At 32.4% G+C, this 20,416-nt stretch overlaps 1 protein-coding gene across 6 annotated transcripts in view; it reads left to right on the top strand.

The window, feature by feature from the left end:
• The window catches only part of STXBP5L (syntaxin binding protein 5L), a 382,439-nt gene that overhangs the window by 181,739 nt on the left and 180,284 nt on the right, over nt 1-20,416 (top strand). For all 6 annotated transcript variants that reach the window (XM_042955305.1, XM_042955304.1, XM_042955306.1 and 3 more), the window contains exons 8-9: nt 2,985-3,068; nt 7,971-8,094. In XM_042955305.1, coding sequence (XP_042811239.1) covers nt 2,985-3,068; nt 7,971-8,094 — 208 coding nt within the window. The remainder of the gene's footprint in view (nt 1-2,984; nt 3,069-7,970; nt 8,095-20,416) is intronic.

The following is a 20,416-nucleotide window of genomic DNA, read 5'->3' on the forward strand; positions in this document are numbered from 1 at the left end:
ATTTTGAAAGGTTATATTATTCATTCTCTTGCTAAGTGAGATTTTCTGAACTTTTTAGAGTTATAAACCTCCTTTCCATAGATTCCATAGGAATTGGTTTAATGATACATCATTTTCTATAGTATGCAAAAAGAGCTGATTTGAAGTTAAAAGGCATCTTAGTATAGTATTTATGATGTTTTATAAATTTTAACAAATATTTTTAAAGTTTACACTTACTTTTGACTTTTTTAATTTAGCAAGTCATTGTCATTTACTTTATTTCAATTTAGTATGTAAAGCTCAAATTTTTGCAAATCAATTTTAAAATTTACTGTGTAATTTAATGTTGAAACCTTTTTTATTTTAGTCATTCTGACAGGTGTAAGGTGGTATCTCATTGTGGTTTTGATTTGTGTTTCCCTGATGATTAGTGTTATTGAGTATCTTATCATGTCTCTGTTGGCCATCTGTATGTCTTTTCTGAAAAAATGTGTAGTTAGGTCCCCTGCCCACTTTTAGTCAGATTATTTTTTGGTGTTGAGTTATATAAGTTCTTCATACATTTTGTATATTAACCCCTTATTGAGATATCACGTACAAGTAACTTCACCAATTCAGTAGGTTGCCTTTGAAAATTAAAAATACAAATGGAGTGCCTGGGTGACTCAATCAGTTGAGTTCAACTCTTGATTTTGGCTCAGGTAATGATCCCAGTATTGTTGGATTGAGCCCCACGACAGGCTCTGCGTGTGGAGCATGCTTAAGATTCTCTCCCTCTCCCTTTGCCCCTCTCCCTAGCTCATCCTCCCTCTCTCTCTCTCTCCCTCTCTCAAAAAAAAAAAAAAAAGCATATGATCCAATAATTCCACCACTGGGTATTTACTCAAATAAACCAATTATACTAACTCAGAAAGATATGTGCGCCCGTGTTTATTGCAGCATTATTGACAATAGCCAAGATATGGAAGCAACCTAAGTATTCATCAATAGACAAATGAACAAGAAAGTTGTGGTATATATACACAATGGAATATTTGTAATCATAAAAAAGATGTGATTGTTACATTTGTGATAACATGGATAGACCTAGAAAGTATTATGCTAAGTGAAAGAAGTCAGATTGAGAAAGAAAAATACCATATGATTTTACTCATATGTGGAATCTAACAAAACAAATGAATAAACAAACAAAAAACAGAATCGGACCTATAAGAACAAATTGATGATTGCCAGAGAGGAGAGGGGTGGGGGATGGGCCAAATGGGTGAAGGGGAGTGGGAGATACAGGTTTCCAGTTATGGAATGAATATGTCACAGAAATAAAAGGCACAGCATAGGGAATATAGTCAATGATACTGTAATAGAGTTGTATGGTGACAGATGGTGGTTACACTTGTGATGAGCATAGTATAACATATAAAGAAGTTGAATTATTATGTTGTACACCTGAAATTAATGTAACATTCTGGATCAACTGTACTCAAATATTTTTAATTAAAAAATAAAGTTAAAAATAAAACCTTTAAACATGTTATAGCTTCAAATATACATTTATTTCATAATACGATATTTGAAAAATTTACATTTCCAGTTAAAACTAGCTCATTTATTTTTGTCATTTTTTTGTGTCCTATTATAAAATGTTGAGGTAAGTGATTAGGTCTCAGGATGATATATAGGAGTAGATTATAACCACCACTCTATTTTCTGTTTTTACCTCTGATGTTTTAGAATTATTGAAACATTTTTATGTATTGTGTAAGAATGTTTATCAGGGAAATACTACTGTGTTTTAGTAAAATCATCTTAAGGCAGATTTGTGGAAAATATTATCATTATTTGAGCACTGGCCCATTTTTATCCTTCCTGTTTTTTTAAACTAATGACAGAGTAAATATAACAATATAACTACAAATAATAACTCAGAATTATATGATAATAAAAATCAACATGGCTAGCAGTAATTAGCCAAATGAGTTGAATATGATCATCTATTAATCATTATCTGTTCTCAAATACTTCTTTTTTAAACTGAAAACATGTATTTTGTTGTTTTCTTTATTGATTTATAAATATCAACCATTTTTAATGATGTGAACCTCTAGAATATGTTTGTGAACTTTTTATGGTTCATAAATCACCAGTTTAAAATACATAACTCACCCACTCTCTGTATGGCTTATTTCACTTAGCATAACACCCTCCAGTTCCATCCACGTTGCTACAAAAGGCCATATTTCATTCTTTCTCATTGCCACGTAGTACTCCATTGTGTATATAAACCACAATTTCTTTATCCATTCATCAGTTGATGGACATTTAGGCTCTTTCCATAATGAGAGCCAAAGCATAAGAGACTCTTAAAAACTAAGAACAAACTGAGGGTTGATGGGGGGTGGGAGGGAGGGGAGGGTGGGTGATGGGTATTGAGGAGGGCACCTTTTGGGATGAGCACTGGGTGTTGTATGGAAACCAATTTGACAATACATTTCATATATTGAAAAAATAAAATAAAGTAAAATAAAATAAAATAAAATAAAATAAAATAAAATAAAATACATAACTCCAAGAGAAAGTTGGATTTGATATAAAGAAATTAGAAACCAATTTGTGGCCATATTTTTGCAGTACATAGAACTGAATGGCATGTACATTAGTCATTAAACTTATCCCATTTCACCCTTTATTTCATCTTCATTTTCTATTCCATTTTTCTTTGTTCCACTTTTGTCATTTATTTTTCTGTTCTTATATATTTATGTTTCCTCAATTTCTCTTTGGAACGAGGCAGATTTCATTGGTAAATATTTTATATTGAACTAGAGTTTATTTGCCATTTTTTTAAATAGGAAATATATATTCAGGCTCTAGAAAAATTGATATTCTAAATAAAGTTGTGTTTTGTGTTATGATTTTGCTTTATTGTATTAACATTAAGCTTTATTTGGATCAAGTAAAATTAATGTTGGAATTACAAAAATTATTGTTCTAATGTTTTCCAGTTGCTGATAGGTTATGAAAATGGTACTGTAGTATTCTGGGACTTGAAATCTAAAAGAGCAGAACTGAGAGTTTATTATGATGAGGTAAGTGATTTCTACTGAAATATTTGAAAAGGATATTATAACTTTGTGCCTGTTTTCTACTCTAAGCTTTGTACATTACCAAGTTTTATCATTGGGAAACTGCCTGGTTCTGACCCAGTGCCTCATATTGACCATTGGCATTTGCACAAGTTTTAACTCTGGATTGTTCTCCTGAATGAGAATTCTCCATTGACTGTTTTTGGGTCCCTTTTGGCATCTTATATACATTGATGCCTAATATCTATCCTTTTCCTTCTTTAGGTTTTCCATGGTTATGTCTTGCCTCACTCAGTACCCTTAAGATCTTTAAAGACACTATTCACAACTTCCTTAGAAAATTCTTTTTCTGTGGCAGAGAATTTAAGAGATCAGTTTGAAAGGCCTTATCATACAATACTTGCCTTCTCAGAATAAAGATTGATTTTGTAAATAGTAATACTTAAGAGTCAGTATGATCTTGAAGGAAGTTTTATTGTACATAGTTGAGACCATTAGGTTTTCATTTAGAGAAAGCAATGAACTGCTGTTTATCAGAGAATAGACTCTGCATTAATACTCTAGTTGTTTAAAGATTGATTCTATACCATTAATGATTTCCCCTTTCAGAAGAACCTAATATGAAGATAGGTTGGGGCAAAAAGTGAAAAAGGGTAATTACCTCTTATAGTTGTGGATATAAATGTAAGCTCTCAATTCAATTTTAAAAATAGTAAAGTAGGGAGAGTTAGGAAAATACAGGTCAAATAATCATTATCTGGTATCACCCGCACTTATATGGGAAGAATGCAGAAGAATTTAAGGCAACACTGAGATAAATAGAAAAATTAAAAAAAACCACATTTCTTCATGTTCTACCTCCCATCCTTTCATAACAGTTGAATTTTTAAATTTGATGCTTAAAGATAGAAGCTTTTGGCTATTTCATAACCACACACACACACAATTTGTTTCTTAGTGGTTCTTGCAAACTAAGATTTTATGGTATATACAAGATAATTCTCATAGTGACAGAGTTCAGAAGTACTCAGTTGGGTAATTTGGTCATGACTGGTGGAAGATACCCTGCAGGTGATGTCATACATTTATGCTCTGTGTGATGAACTTCTATTGCATCTTGAATCATAAGGAGAGAAGTCCCTAGGGAGCTAAGCTAGATTTTTCTTTTGTTAAATACACAAAATATAAAGATGACTAGTAGCTAGATAAAAGTACAAATATGATCTGAGTATTTAGCCAATTGGAAATAGAGTAGGCCATTGAAAAAGGAAATCCAGAGCAAAATGCTGACTCAGCTGGTTTTTTTATGCCCTAAAACAGTGTAGAAGGAAGAGTTCTAACCTTAAAAAGTGAGCAAAAACAACTTTTAGTGAAATTTTCAAATAAACATTAACAATGTTTAAGTCAGTAGAGTATTACACTACACCTACTTTATACCTAAAAATCATTTTAAATATTGACTTATATATATATGTAAGTATATACATATAATCTATTTACTGTGATGCATAATTATATATCCTATCATTTTAATGGAGATAGTTATATATATCATTTTACTGCCAAACTTTTAAGACTTTCCTCAGCACTTTTTACCTCTTGTATTTAGAATTTACTTGTAATACTATTATGAAATGGTTTCTAATAAGTCACCAATGACCTCTTCATTATTTAAATAGTGACCCCTTCATAGTCTTTTAAGTTTCTCATTAAACCTGTGGCTTTACATCAGCCCCTCCTTCTTAAAATTGTGTCTTCCCTTGTCTGTGTCTTTCTACCTCATTTTTTGCCCCTCCTTTCTCCATCACTTCTTTCCTTAGTTTTCCTTTAAATTATAGACACTCTTCAGGATTCTATATCTTTACCCTCTTGATTTCTTCTCCAGTTTACATTTGTATTCATGTCTTTTTCCCATCATTTCAAACATTAATTTTATGTTAATAAATTTAAAATCAATGTATCTCTAACCCTTACCTTTCTCCTGAGCTCTTGATCCATGTATCTAACAATCTATCACATAAGTCCAGATAAATATCTCATTGACACTGAATTTACATTTAAAGACCTAAACCTTGTTCTGTGTTCTCTTTTTCAGTTTTTAAATTTTGATTATTTATTCCAGTTTGTAACCCTTAGAGTCATATTTGATCTTTCTTCTTTACATATCCTATGCTATCAGTTTTGTAGTCTCTTGATTCTGTTATATTGCCTATCATTCATTTCCTCTCTTTTTTTCATTCCCACATTCAATGTTCTAATCTAGGTTGTTATCTCTTGCCTGGAAGACTATGATAGCCTTTTAACTAATTGCATTTCCTCTGATATCTTACCTTTTCAGTATCTTTCACTAACAAGATTATCATTTTAAGACACAGATCATGTAATTCTCTACCTCAGAAACTTTGAATGGCTCCCAATTATCAACAATACGAAATCTCTATTCCTTGACAGGAGATTTAAGATCCCAATGTTATCTTTTCTTTTTAGTTTAATGCCATGAATCTTTATAAGCACTCCTCACACTTAAGGCATATTGCTATCTGCTAAACATACCATTTATTTTCCACCTCCAAGCCTTTGCTCCAGCTTATTCCTTGTCGTGAACTCCCTTCTTTCCTCTTTTGCATATCAAAATCCTATTAACTTTTTAGCCACTGGAAAGCTATTTGGACTACCTAACTAGCCCCTTGATGAATAGCCATCGATGAATTGAAAGGTTTGTTTTATAAATCCAACATAGTTTTCAGAAATAACTATATGAATTTACTCCCACATTAGCTGTGACATTTTTGTTTCATTACGTCAATATTTCTAAATAATCTCTTACAGTGAAAACCCTCAGAGTTTGACATGACGATAACCTTTTAATTCCTTGAGTAGCCACTGATTTTCCTTTTTCATATTGATATCTGCTTTTTGGGTTTCCTTTTTCTTTTTTGTTGTAGAGAGAAACTCAATCACAGCCATCGAGTTGACCAAACTAACTAGTGTTTTATCTTCCATATTTTATTTTCTATCTTTTTAAAAATTCTTCTTGTATTAGTTATATTATATTTGTGTGTGTTTTTGTTTTTTGCTTTGTTTCATTTTTGGTTTTTCTTCAGAACCTTAAGGTCCTTTTTTAAGAAAGGAGTAGGGTATAATCAAATTAATAGAAATTGGGTACTTACCCATTAAATGTATTCAAATGCCAGTTCTTCAGTGATGCACTATTTGGCCTTCTCTAATAACAAACTGGTTTTAGATTCCTATTCTTACCTATAAGTGTACAATAAGTATATATCTTTCATGGCACTTAGACTTATTTTGCTTTTATGTTGTAGCTATTATTTTTGTACTTGTCTTCCCCAGTAGGTAGGAAGAAATTCAGTAAGATAGGAAGAAGGGTTAGGGCTGGAGATGATCTCTCTGCCTCCATCATTCATAGCAAAGCAGTCTGAGAGAACTTTACATTGAGTTCATCAAGTTAACACGTAAAAGTTAAAACATTTCCCTTGATCTACCCAAAATAGTGAGAATGAGCAAAGGAAAAGATGAAGAGTATTTTCCTCTAACTGCCTCTACTGAACCCTGGCAAAAAAAAAAAAAAAAAAAGTCTTTAGTAATGAAGACCAGGATGAGAGAGAAAATAAGTCCAGGGTTCCATGTTGTCTTTTCATTTAATTAAATCTTACCTATCTTGAGGTACAGCTCATATCCTATGTCCTTTTATGATGTATTTAATGATTACTCTAGCCATCAATTATCTCTAACTGTAATAATACTTACAGTTTGGAAAACAAACAATAAATTAGTTTTAAATACACATATCTTAGTATATGGTGTTTGTGTGTGTGTGTGTGTGTATCTTAGTTTTATATGCAAATATATATGCATATTTATGTTAAAAGTTCCAAACAATAACTATTATTAATATTCATTTATTTCAGTCTTCCCTATTTTGCAGTTTTGAAAGTTCCTTTAAGGAAAGGGTAATGTTGTACATATCTGTTCAGCTTTTATGCATTATCCAAAGTCCATATAAACTTTATGATTTAGAAAGAATACCAAGCTGTGGAAATATATGATAACATTATTATTCATACAACAGATATTGAGTATCTATTTTATGCAAGGCACTGTGCTACCACTGGGAATAAAACAATATGTGAAACTGGAATAATTACTTGTTAATTTTATGTATTTCACATCTTCAGAGTGAAATTAGAAGTATAAAAAAAGATTTAAATCCTTCTTCCTTAAACCCTAAATTGCCAAGTCAATTAAATAATTCATGTTAGAAGCAATATGGTAAAATGATTGAGAATGTGGGTTTTGTGGTTGGATAGACCTTGGCTTTGAATTGTGTGACCTGAACAAGTATATCAATCTCTGTAGGCCTATTTCACCATGTGCAAATTGGAAAAAATAATACCTTTTTAATAAAATTAATAGAGTTAATATAAATAAAGTGTTTTCCAAGGGGTCTAGCACATAGTAAGCCCTCAGATGGTAGCTCTTATGTAAATTATTTTTTAAATTGGCTACTTTAGGTGAAAGTAGGCCTCTACCTTTCCAGAAATCATATTCAGATAACCTTGCTTTTATTTCTATGTAAATAATTTTTCAAATAATCATATAGGATACAGGGAGGACATAGAATTTATAACAAAAAGTTCTAGGCTATAATGATATTATGAAATGTACCTAACTTTTATCTCAGGAGATTATTTTTTGTAGTTTTCTATAAGCTTATAGAGGACTAGAGCTAAAGGTAGTATGATCTGGGTCAGAAAAATTATGTATGTTTATTAAGTATTGTTGGTATAATAATTTTATTTCAGAATATATTTCCTTTGGAATATAGAATGCTATAACATATCAACTTTCCCCCTCCCCACTTGTTTTTAATTGCTGTTTCATTAGGCTATTCATTCAATTGATTGGCATCATGAGGGCAAACAATTCATGTGCAGCCATTCAGATGGTAGCTTGACTTTATGGAACCTGAAAAGCCCAAGTCGTCCTTTCCAGACTACAATTCCACATGGTAAGGTGTATGCTTTCCAAAGAAATAAACTCTGGAGATATAGTGCCTAGACTTGAAGTGGAATAGGTGGGATCAGTGTGTTTGAAAGAAAGTAATAGGATGTAACTTCTGATTTTAAATACCTCTTTATACCTCCTTCAGATCCCCACATTATACTCCAAACTTTCTGTACTTCCCCTCCCCTGTGTCTATCCACTTTCCTACTTTGTGATACTTATATAGAGACCTTTCCAACCAAAACTGAATGATGGATGGTTGATGTATCTGAAGCACAGGAGATAATGTAGAAAATCTGTCCAGTTTTAAGGGTTACAGAGATAGTGAGAATGACACCATATAGATCTGACCTTCAGACCTAATTCCTAAACTGGTTTATAGTTTGTCATTTTCTAGATTCTCTCACTTATTTCCATTTCTACCATTTGATTCCATTAAATTATAAGAACTATGGTTTTCATTGTAGATTATATTTCTTATTATCTTCCTTATCAAAAGGATGTATTTAAGGTTTATATTGTACCTGTCTCACTGGGCAGAACAAAAAGTTCAAATGTATGAGTATCTTTTATTCAGATGACCATTTTATTTCTGAGAATATTGGTAGTGATCTGAGTTCCATGTTTACCTTATATCATTGGTTGTAAGAATAGAGAGGTCAAAACCTAGCAGTTAATCAAACACAGTCTATTTTATATTTTCTGAGCATTTATTATAGTGTCAGATTTAGAAAATTTAGTATTATTTCTTTATAATGAATGACCCATAAACCACAAGATCCACTTATTCCATCTTGTGTTGGTCTGTCCTTTTTTGTATCACATTTGCATGTTCCATTTACAAATTATTAAATTATTACAACATTTAACCTAGCAGCTTTACTTAGAGATTACTTTGCATTTACTCACTTACTTTCAGATGCTTCATTTACAGATTGCCAGTATAGAAACCTTGGATAGTTATTTGCTATACCTCCCACTCAGATTTAAATATTTATTTCTATGATGAGTTTACTTTTTCTCCTCCCCCTAAAATCCTTATGCCTTTTTTTTTGTATGTGTGTAATATGATTTATTCATAAATTTTCTGTTTACTTCTATTCTTCTTGACTGTCAACTTCTATACGAGTTCTTTTTGGCTGGATTAGATATTTAATACTTTCATATGTTTCACCATATCCATATTTATAAGTTAGAGTTGTTTTCTGTACAGTTGACCCTAGAACAGTATGGGAGATGAGGCACGGATCCTCATGCAGTTGAAAATCTACGTATATATAACTTTTGACTCCTCCAAAACTTGTCTAATAACAGCATACTGTTGACTAGAAGCCTTACTGATAAACACAGTCAATTAATACGTATTTTGTATGTTATATGTATCATATACTGTATTCTTACAATAAGGCAAGCTGGAGAAAAGGAAATGTTATTAAAATCATAGAAAGACAAGATATATTTACAGTACTATATTTATTTTTAAAAATCTATTCCTTTGAATCACTAGGTTTTTTTTTTAAAGCTTATATATTATTTATTTTGAGAAAGAGAGGGTGGGGGAGGGAGGGGCAGAGAAAGAAAGGAGAAAGAGAATCCTAAGCAAACTCTGTGCTGTCAGCACATAGCCTGACTCGGGTCTCAATCCCATGAATCATGAGATCATGACCTTACCTGAGATCAAGAGTTGGATGCTTAATGGACTGAGCCACCTAGGCAGCCCTGAATTAGTTTTATGTTTTTTGGGCAAATACCTAATAGTGCAATTGCTGGATTAAAGGGTAGTTCTATTTTTAACTTTTTGAGGAATCTTCATATTGTTTTCCGGAGTGACTTGTACACCTGAAACTAATATTATACTGTATATTAACTAACTGGAATTTGAATAAAAACTTTTAAAAAATCTTTACATGAGTAGACCCACACAGTTCAAACCCATGCTGTTCAAGAGTCAACTATAATTCTGTTTTCCTGTTGAAAGGGCTAAAATTCTGTTCACAGGTTGTTGAAAACATCAACACCTGTCTCATAACATATAGATTAAGTTAAATACCATTGCCTCACCATAGTTAAGCAGACATCAGTGATTTTTACAATAAAGGCATTCATTGTCATATTTATCTATATTCTTCAGGTTCATTTTGTTACATTTCACCTATTTTTATTTTAGAAAATAAAAATTTTTCTAAGTAGTACTTTAGCTGTACTCTATAAGTTTTGATATTAATTTTATTAAAAAATTTTAATTTTCATTAATATTCAGTTTGAGGTATTTTCTAATTTCTATTATAATTTCTTTGATGTCTGAGTTAGACATTTGTTTTATAATTTCTAAAAATGTGTTTTGTTATAGATTTGGAAACTAACTGTAGTCTGAGAATGTGGCGTGATACTAGTTCTACAAAATTTACTGTGATTTGCTTTATAATTAGACATAAACAAATAATTACTACAAAGTTCCAAGTACGCTTGAAAAGAATACATTTCCAATACAAAGGTCAAACTTGAAATTGTGTTTTCTTTGTATTTTAAATCTTTGCTAAGTTTTTATTGTTTGATTTTCCAATTTTGAGAGAGGTAAGTTAAAATTCTATTATTACAGATTTTTCCCTGTAATTCTGTTCATTTCTGCTTTATATACTTTAAAAATCAAGTAGGTCGAGGTGATTGATAATATTAATCAGATCCTCTGATTTTAGTGATACTTGACTAGTGTTATCAATTTCTGAGAGAATGGTATTAAAATTTCCTACAGAGTATGGAATGACCATTTTTTACTTTAGTTCTGTCGTTTTTTGTTTCATGTATTTTTTGAGGCTTAATTGTTAGGCATCCATTATGTCTCCTATAGAGGGCATATAGTTGGGTCTTTTTTATTTTTAATGTTTATTTATTTTTGAGAGAGAGCACATGGGCAGGGGAGGGGCAGAGAGACTGGTTGGCAGAGGATCTGAAGCAGGCTCTGTGCTGACAGCAGTCACAAACCATGAGATCATGACCTGATCCAAAGTTGGACGCTCAACCAGTTGAGCCACCGAGGTGCCCCAGTTGGGTCTTTTTTTTTCATCTCTATCATTTAGTCAAAGTATTTTGTCCATTAATATTAAATGTAATTGGGGCGCCTGGGTGGCTCAGTCGGTTGAGCGTCCGACTTCGGCTCAGGTCATGATCTCACAGCTCGTGAGTTCAAGCCCCGCGTCAGGCTCTGTACCGACAGCTCAGAGCCTGGAGCCTGCTTCTGCTTCTGTGTCTCCCTCTCTCTCTGCCCCTAACCCACTCGCATTCTGTCTCTGTCAAAAATAAATAAACATTAAAAAAAAGTATATATATATATGTATATATATAAAATGTAATTACTGATTGAATTGGATTTGGGCACACCAAGTTATTTGTTATCTGTTGGTCCGAAGGTTTTTTTTTGTTCCTTTCATCGTTCTTTTTTTTTTTTTTTTTTTGTCTTCTGGATTATGTGAAAGTTTTTATTAGAATTTCCTTCTAATTTACATGTAGGCATTTTATCTTAAGACATTTTTTTGATCAGTTACTCTAGGGATTACAGTATACTTCTTTAACTTTTCACAGTCAATTAGAGTTAACATTGTAGCACTTTATGAAAAAATGTAGAAGCTTCATAATCATATATATTTATTTACATTTATACTATTATAATAGTTATATATGTTCTAAATACACTGTTGTAATTTTTGCTTTAAGTAGTCTTAAGTATTTTTTTAATTAGAAGGAAAATATTCTGTATTTTATTTATAATTTTCTTAATATAATTTTGTATTTATGAAGTTTTGTAATTTCATTTGTTCTTGAAGATACAGCAACATCATTTGGCATTTCACTTACCTTCCTTTATCTAAAAACTCTTCTCTTTTTTTCTTTTATTCTTGAAGCACATTTATGATGCATGTAAATTTCTGGGTTGACAGTTTGTATATGTGTGTGTGTTGTTTTTAAGGTGCTGAATGAACGCTTTAAAAATGTTCCATTATTTTCTGGTTTACAGTGTTTCTGAATGAGAAATGTGTGGTGTTTTTGACATTTGGTTCCCGTGTATATAATTTGTTGTTTTCCCCTGGCTAATTTCAAAATTTTTATAACTTTTATTTTCAATAATTTGACTATGATATGCCTAGAGTTTTCTTCTTCAAATTCATTCTGTTTAAGAGTTACAGAGCTTCTTACATTTAGAAATTTATATCTCTCACAAAATTGGGGAAATTTTCAGGCTTTTATTTTTTCAAATGTGTTTTTCTGCTCCAACCTCTCTCTACGTCTCTTTCTGGAACACTAGTTATCTGTCTGGTAGAATTTTTGGTATTGTCCCACATGTTTCTGAGCCTCCATTTTTTTGTTAATCATTTCTTCTCTGAATTTCAAATTGGATAATTCCCATTGGTCTTTTTCCTCTGTAATCTTCATTCAGCTATTAAGTCCCTTAAGTTATTTTTATTTTATATATTTTTCCACTTGCTACCTTTTTATATTTTGTATTTTTCTGCTGAGATTTCCTCTGTTTAGTCATTATGAGCATTTCCCTTCCCTTCCTTTCCCTTCCCTTTCCTTTAAACATTGAGTCTAGTTATAATTGTTGTTTTAAATCTTTGTCTGATGAAACCAAAATATGCTTCCCCTTGAAGATGGCCTCTGTTCATAAGAATGACTCAAATTTTTCTGCTTCTTCATATATCTAATAATTTGGACTGTATAATGCATATTATGGATATTATGTTGAATATAGTATAGAATATAATTTTGTTACCCCCCTTTTCTTTAGCCATTGTGTTTCCTAAACTGGGAAACCATATATAGATTTATTATTTTTCTACAAATCAATATTTTCTATACTACAAAAGTAGGCTTTGTCTGAAACTCATATTGGACAGTAGTAGGAAAAGAGGGAAGGTGGCCACAGCCAACAAGGTTAATTTAGTACCTATTTTACTTGAGGTTAGCACTGTGGTGACATTGTCCTTGTTGTAGCTGGTTTTCACTAGTACTACAGATATTATTTTTCTTTCACAGTAAATTTTAATGATTTCACATATGTATTCTTCAATCACAATGCCCTCAGCTAAACATACACACACACACACACGTACACAATCTACATATATGATCTTAAATCCCATCTAATCCTTAATAGTGACATTGTTGCTCAGAAACAGGATAGAGATGTCAACAATTATCACCATTATTTAACATTTTCCTGAAAACAATATGTAATGTAATTAGACTTGAAAAAGAATTATGATATTTAAGAGGTTAGAGGTTTTGGGGCACCTGGGCAGCTCAGTCGATTAAACGTCCAACTTCAGCTCAGGTCATGATCTCATAGTTTGAGTTTGAGCCCCGCTTCGGGCTCTGTGCTGACACCTCAGAGCCTGGAGCCTGCTTCAGAGTCTGTGTTTCCCTCTCTTTTTCTGCCGTTCTGCTTTTGCTTTCAGTCTCTCTCTCAAAAATAAATAAATATTTTTTAAAAGTTTTGAGGGTTCAAAATTACAATTACTTTTCGATAATGTAATTGCACAGCTAAAAATAAAAACTAATTAGGAATACTATTAAGTATAACATGAGAATTCTGTATACAAAACAAAATAAAGTGGATGATTACAACCATGAAAAAAATAGCATCCATAAGAATCCCTGAAGTAAATGTAAAATAACAGTGAGATATTATTTCTACTAAAGGACATAAGGAGGACTTTAATGAAAAACATACCCTATGTATGCATGGGTAGAGTTAATATTATAAAGATGTTAGCTTCCCACATATTAATTCAAAATTCAATTTGTTCCCAAGAAAAATAACAGTTTTTAAAAATCAGATGTACATATGTATAGCAAAAATAAACATGAAAATAGGAAAATTATTTGAACAAAGAGAAATGGTCTATTATAGATGGTTTGGAAGATTAGATGCCCTGAACAATTCTTGCTGAAATAAATAAATTCTTACTGAAATGAAAGAAATTTATTTAAGTGTGTGTGTATATGCATGTGTGAGTGTGTGTGTGTGTGTGTGTGTACTGTGTTTTAAATGTCATTGAGCTAGCAACCATAAAAACAAGGTAAATTTAAAGATCCCCAAAACTTTGTTAAACTAGAAATCCTGAGATATAAGTGATGAAAATAGTTTGTTCTGAAGTTTAATGCTGTACTTCAAAGAACTTAAACTTCTATTTTTTAAAAAATACAAATTTGTTGAGATGTAATTCACAATTCACTAAAGTGTACAATTCAGTGGTTTTTCATTTATTCAGAGTTGTGCAACCATCAACACAATCTAATTTTAGAACATTTTTGTCATCCCCAAAAGAAATCCCATACTCATTAACAGTCATCTTATCACTAGTCCTCCATCATTAGGCAACTGCTGGTGTTCCTCTGTCTCTGTAGACTTGACTACATTTCATTTCATGCAAATGAACTCCTATTAAATGTAGTCTTTCATGACTGGTTTCTTTCACTTAGCATAATCTTTTCAAGGTTCATCCATGTCATAGCAAATTTAAGTATTTTATTTCTGTTCATTGGTGAATAATATTCCATTGTATGGATATACCACATTTTTTTAATCTATTCATCACATGATGGGCATTTGGGTTGTTTTCATATTTTGACTATCTGAATAATTCTGTGAATGTTTACGTACAACTTTTATATGGACACATATTTTCATTTCTCTTTGGAATGTACCTAAGAATCGAATTACTGGATCAAATGACAACTCCTATTTAACATTTTAAGGAACCGCCAAATTGTATTCCAGAGTCCTTAGACTTTTACATACTTACCAGCAATGTATTAGGTTTCCAACTTTTCCACATCTTTATCAACATTTGTTAATATCTATCTTTATTATAGCCATCTTGGTAGGCATGCAATAATATCTCATTGTGGTTTTAAATGATATTTCCCTAATGAATAAAGATATTGAATATCTGTTCATGTGCTTATTGTCATTTTTAATATTTCTTGGTGACACACTGATTCAGTTCCTTTGCCCATTTACAAATTGGGTGTCTTTTTTCATTATTATTATGGAGGTGTAATAGTTCATTATATAGTAGACCATATATACATACACCAAATCTTCTTTATCCATTCATCTATGGATAGACACTTCCATTTTTTGCTACTGTAAATACTGCAATAAACATAGAGGTGCATATATCTTTTCAAATTAGTGTTTTGTTTTGTTGGGCTAAAAACCCAGTAGTGGAAGTACTGGATCATATGGTATTTCTATTTTTAATTTTTTGAGAAATCTCCATGCTGTTTTCCATGGTGACAGCACCAATTTACATTCCCACCAACAGTGCAGTAGGGTCTGTTTTCCTCCACATCCTTGCCAACACTTGTTATTTCTAGTCTTTTTGATTCTAGCTGTTCTCACAGGTGTAAGGTGACCTCTCATTGTGGTTCTGATTTGCATTTTCCTGATGATTAGTGATGTTGAGCATCTTTTCATATGTCTGTTGGCCATCTGTATGTCATCTTTGGAAAAAGGTCTGTTCAAGTCCTCTGCGTATTTTTTAATCAGATTGGTTTTATTTTATTTATTTATTTTTTTGGTGTTGAGTTATATAATTTATTCATATATTTTGGACAGTAACCTTTATCAGATACATCATTTTAAAATATTTTTCTCCCATTAAGTAAGTTGCCTTTTCATTTTGTTAATGACTTCCTTCACTGTGCAAAAGCTTTTTATTTTGGTGTGGTCCCAATAATTTATTTTTGCTTTTGTTTCTCTTACCTGAGGAGATGTACCTAGAAGAATATTGGTAAGGCCAATGTCAAAGAGATTACTGCCTATCTTTTCTTGTGGGAGTTTTATGGTTTTAGGTCTTTCATTTAGGACTTTAATCCATCTGCAGTTTATTTTTGTATATGGTATAAGAAAGTAGCACAGTTTTATTCTTTTGCATGTAGCTGTTCAGTTTTCCTAACACCATTTTTTGAAGAGAATTGTCATTTTCCCATTGGGTATTTTTGCCTCCTTTGTCATAGATTGACCATATAAACATGATTTGTTTCTGGGCATTCTATTCTGTTCCTTGGACTATGTGTGTTGTTTTATTTTTTTGTTGTTGGGTTTTTTGGTGTGTGTTTTTGTGTGTGTGTGTGTTTTGTTTTGTGAGTACCATACTGTTTTGATTATTACAGCTTTGTAGTAAATCTTGAAATCTGGAATTGTGATACCTCTAGCTTTGTTCTTCTTTCTCAAGATTGCTGTGGCTATTTGGGGTCTTCTGTGATTCCATACAAATTTTAGGATTATTTGTTCTAGTTTTGTGAAAAATGCTATTGGCATTTTGATAGGGATTGCATTGAATTTGTTGATTGCTTTGGGTAGTATGGATATTTTAATGATATTCTTTCAGTACGTGAGCATGGGCTATTTTTCCATTTGTGTCATCTTTCATTTCTTTTATCACTGTTTTATAGTTTTCACAGTATAAGTCTTTCACCTCCTTGGTTATGTTTATCCCTAGATATTTCATACTTTCCAGTCCAATTGTAAGTGGGATTTTTTTTAAATTTTTCTTTCTGTTACTTCATTATTAGTATATACAAATGCAACAGATATTTGTATATTAATTTTGTATCCCACAACATTGCTGAATTAATTTATGCTAACAATTTTCTTCTTCTTATTTGACTGCTGAAGCTAAGACTCCCAGTACTATGTTAAAAAGTGGCGAGATTGGACATCCTTGTCCTGATCTGAGAGGAAAAGCTCTGTTTTTCACCATTGAGCATGATGTTACCTGTGGGTTTTGTTATATATCACTTTTATAATGTTGAGGTATGTTCCCGCTAAACTCATTTTGTTAAGAGTTTTCATCATGAATGGATGTTGAATTTTATCAAATACTTTTTGTACATATATTGATATGATCTTATCACTTTTATCCTTCATTTTGTTAATGTGATGTATCACATTGAATGTTTTGCATATATTAAGCCATCCTTGCATTCTTCTTGGAATAAATTTTGATGATGGTGAATGATCCTTTTAATGTGTTGCTAATGCAGTTTGTTAATATTTTGTTAAGAAGTTTTATATCTTGGGGCACGTGGGTGGCTCAACCACTTGAGCGTCTGACTTTGGTTCAGGTCACCATCTCACAGTTCGTGAGTTTGAGCCCTGCATTGGGCTCTGTGCTGACAGCTCAGAGCCTGGAGCCTGCTTTGGATTCTGTGTCTCCTCTCTGCCCCTCCCCTGTTCATGCTCTCTCTCTCTCTCTCTCAAAGCTAAATAAACATTAAAAAATTAAAAAAAAGAAGTTTTGTATTTGTGTTCATCAAGGCTCTTGCCCTATAGTTTTCTTTTCATAGTGTCTTTGGTTTTGTTTTCAGGATATTGCTGACCTCATAGAGTGTATTTAGAAGCTTTCCCTTTTCTTCTATCTTTTGGAATAGTTTGAGAAGAATAGATATTAACTCTTCTTCAAATGTTTGGTAGAATTCACCTGTGAATCAATCTGGATGTGGACTTTTGTTTGTTGGAAGTTTTTTTGATTATCTGTTGAATTTCATTACTACTAATTGGTCTGTTTAGATTTTTTAGATTTTATATTTCTTCCTGATTCATTTCTATGAGTTTCTATGTTTCTAGGAAGTTATTCATTTCTTCCAGGTTGTCCACTTTGTTGACATATAATTTGTGTAGTAGTTTCTTATAATCCTTTGTATTTTTCTTCAATGTCAGCTGTTACTTCTCCTCCTTCATTTCTGATTTTGTTTATTTGGGCCCACTCTCTTTTTTGTTTGTTTGTTTTTGATGAGTCTGGCTAAAGTTTATCAATTTTATTTACCTTTTTAAATAAACAACTCTTGGTTTCATTGATTTTTCTATTGATTTTTTAGTCTATTTAATTTATTTCTGATGTTATCTTTCCTTCTACTCACTCTGGGCTTTGTTTTTATTTTCTAGTTCTTTTAGGTGTATGGTTAGATTATTTATTTGAGATTTTTCTTGTTGCTTGAGGTAGGCCTACAGTGCTCTAAATTTTCCACTTAGAGCTGCTTTTACTCCATCAAAGATGTGGACCACTATGTTTTTATTTTTATTCCTCTCCATGTATTTTTAAAATTCCTATTTGATGTCTTCATTGACCCACTGGTTCTTAGTAGCATGTTGGTTAGCCTCCATCTGTTTGTGTTTTTTCCACATTTTTTCTTGTGCTAATTTTGTAGTTTCATCCTGTTGTGGTCAGAAAAGATGTTGGATATGATTTTAAATTTATTGAGACTTGTCTTATGGCCTAACATGTGATCTGTCCTCAAGATGTTTCTTGTACACTTGAACAGAATGTATATTCTGTTGTTTTTAGATGGGATGTTCTATATATTTCTGTTAAGTTATTCAAAGACTCCATTTCCTTATTGATTTTCTGCCTGATCTATCCATTGATGTAAGTCATGTGTTATAGACCTTTACTATTATTGTATTACTGCCAATTTCTCCCTTTATGTCTGTTAATATTTGCCTTATTTATTTGAGTGCTCCAGTGTTGGCTACATAGATATTTATAATTGCTATATCCTCTTGTTGGATTAACCCCTTTATCATTGTGTCTTCTTGTCTCTTATTACAATTTTTGCTTTAAAGTCTATTTTGTTTGATATAAATATTGTGCCCCATTTTTTTTTTGCTTTTATTTGCATGGAATATCTTTTTCCATCCTTTCACTTTCAGTCTGTATGTGTCTTTAGGTCTGAAGTGAGTCTTTCATAGGCAGCATTTAGATGGGTTGATTTTGTATTTTTATTTATTCCACCACCCTATGTCTTTTGATGGGGGCATTAGAGCATTTATATTTAAAGTAATTGCTAATAGGTATGTACTCTTACCATTTTGTTCATTGTTTTCTGGCTGTTTTTGTAGTTCTCTGTTCCTTTTTTCTCCTCTTGCTCTCTTTCTTTGTGATTGACATCTTTCTTTAGTGTAATTACTGGTTTTCTTTCTCTTTATTTTTTGTGTATGTACTACAGGTGTTTGGTTTGTTGTCACCATGAGTTTCATATATAATATTCTAAGTATATAGCAGTCTATATTAATTTGATAGTCACTTAAGTGTGAATACATTCTAAAAGAATTTTATTTTATCTTTTGCTGCTTTTAAAATTCCCTTCATTTTTAATCTTTGACATTTTAATTTTTATGTGTCATGATGTGGACCTCTTAGATTAATCTTGTTGGAACTCTGCTTTCTGAACTTGGATGTCTTTTTCCTTCCCCAGGTTATTAAAATTTTCAGCTATCATTTTTTTTCAAGTAAGTTTTGTGCCCCTTTCTCTCTTCTCCTTCTGGGATGCCTATAATGAGAATGTTTGTTTGATTTTGTCCCAGGTATCCTTTAACCTATCCTCATTTTTTACAATTCTTTTTTTCTTTTTGCTGTTCAGGTTGGGTGCTTTCCATTGCCCTTTCTTTCAGATTGCTTCTGCACCTTCTAATCTACTGTTACTTCCCTCTAGTGGATTTTTTCATTTCAGTTATGGTTTTCTTCAACTCTGATGATGCTTGTTTTATATATTTAAACTTGTGTTAACGTTCTCACTGAGTTCATCTACTCTTCTCTCCTATTCATTGAGCATCTTTATGACCATTACTTTAAACTCTTTGTTAGGTAGGTTGTTTATCTTTGTTTCATTTAGTTCTTTTTCTGAGTTTTGTTTTCCTCTTTTGTTTGAAACATATTCTTTTGTCTCCTCACTTTGCTTAATTTTGTATCTGTGAGTTAGGTGAAACAGCTACTTCTTCTAAACTTGAAGGAATGATCTTGTGTATTACCATCCCCTGTGTAGACTAAGTGCCTGGTGACTTTGGTTAGCTGGCCGGAGCTATGGCTATTGTGTACCCTGGGTCCTGGGGCACTCTGTGCTGGGATCTCTCTGGTGGATAGCTGAAGCTGAAATGGGTGGGGGCCAGGGTGATCCTAGGGCTCTCCACATAGAGTGCTGTGTCAGAACAGCTGAAGCTAAAGTGGGTATAAGTTGTGTTGGGGGAGGGGGTATCCTGGGACCCTACACATTATGCACTCTGGCAGGAAGACTGAAGCTGAAGTGGGTACAAGCTGGGATGTCCTGGGGCTCTCCACACAGAGAGAATCCAGGCAGGATAGTTAAAATTGAAGTGGGTGCAAGATGGAGGGGAGGGGGCTCCTGGGGCATTCTGTGCTGAGGGCGCCCTGGCAGGATGGCTAAAGCTGAAGTTGGTGCAAGTTGGGGTATCCCAGAATGATCCATGCAGGGGGAGCCCTGGTGGAGAGGCTGGAACTGAGGAAGAATGTGAACTACACAGA

This window comes from Panthera leo, chromosome C2 (assembly GCF_018350215.1).
Source record: "Panthera leo isolate Ple1 chromosome C2, P.leo_Ple1_pat1.1, whole genome shotgun sequence".
Classification (NCBI taxonomy): Eukaryota; Metazoa; Chordata; class Mammalia; order Carnivora; family Felidae; genus Panthera; species Panthera leo.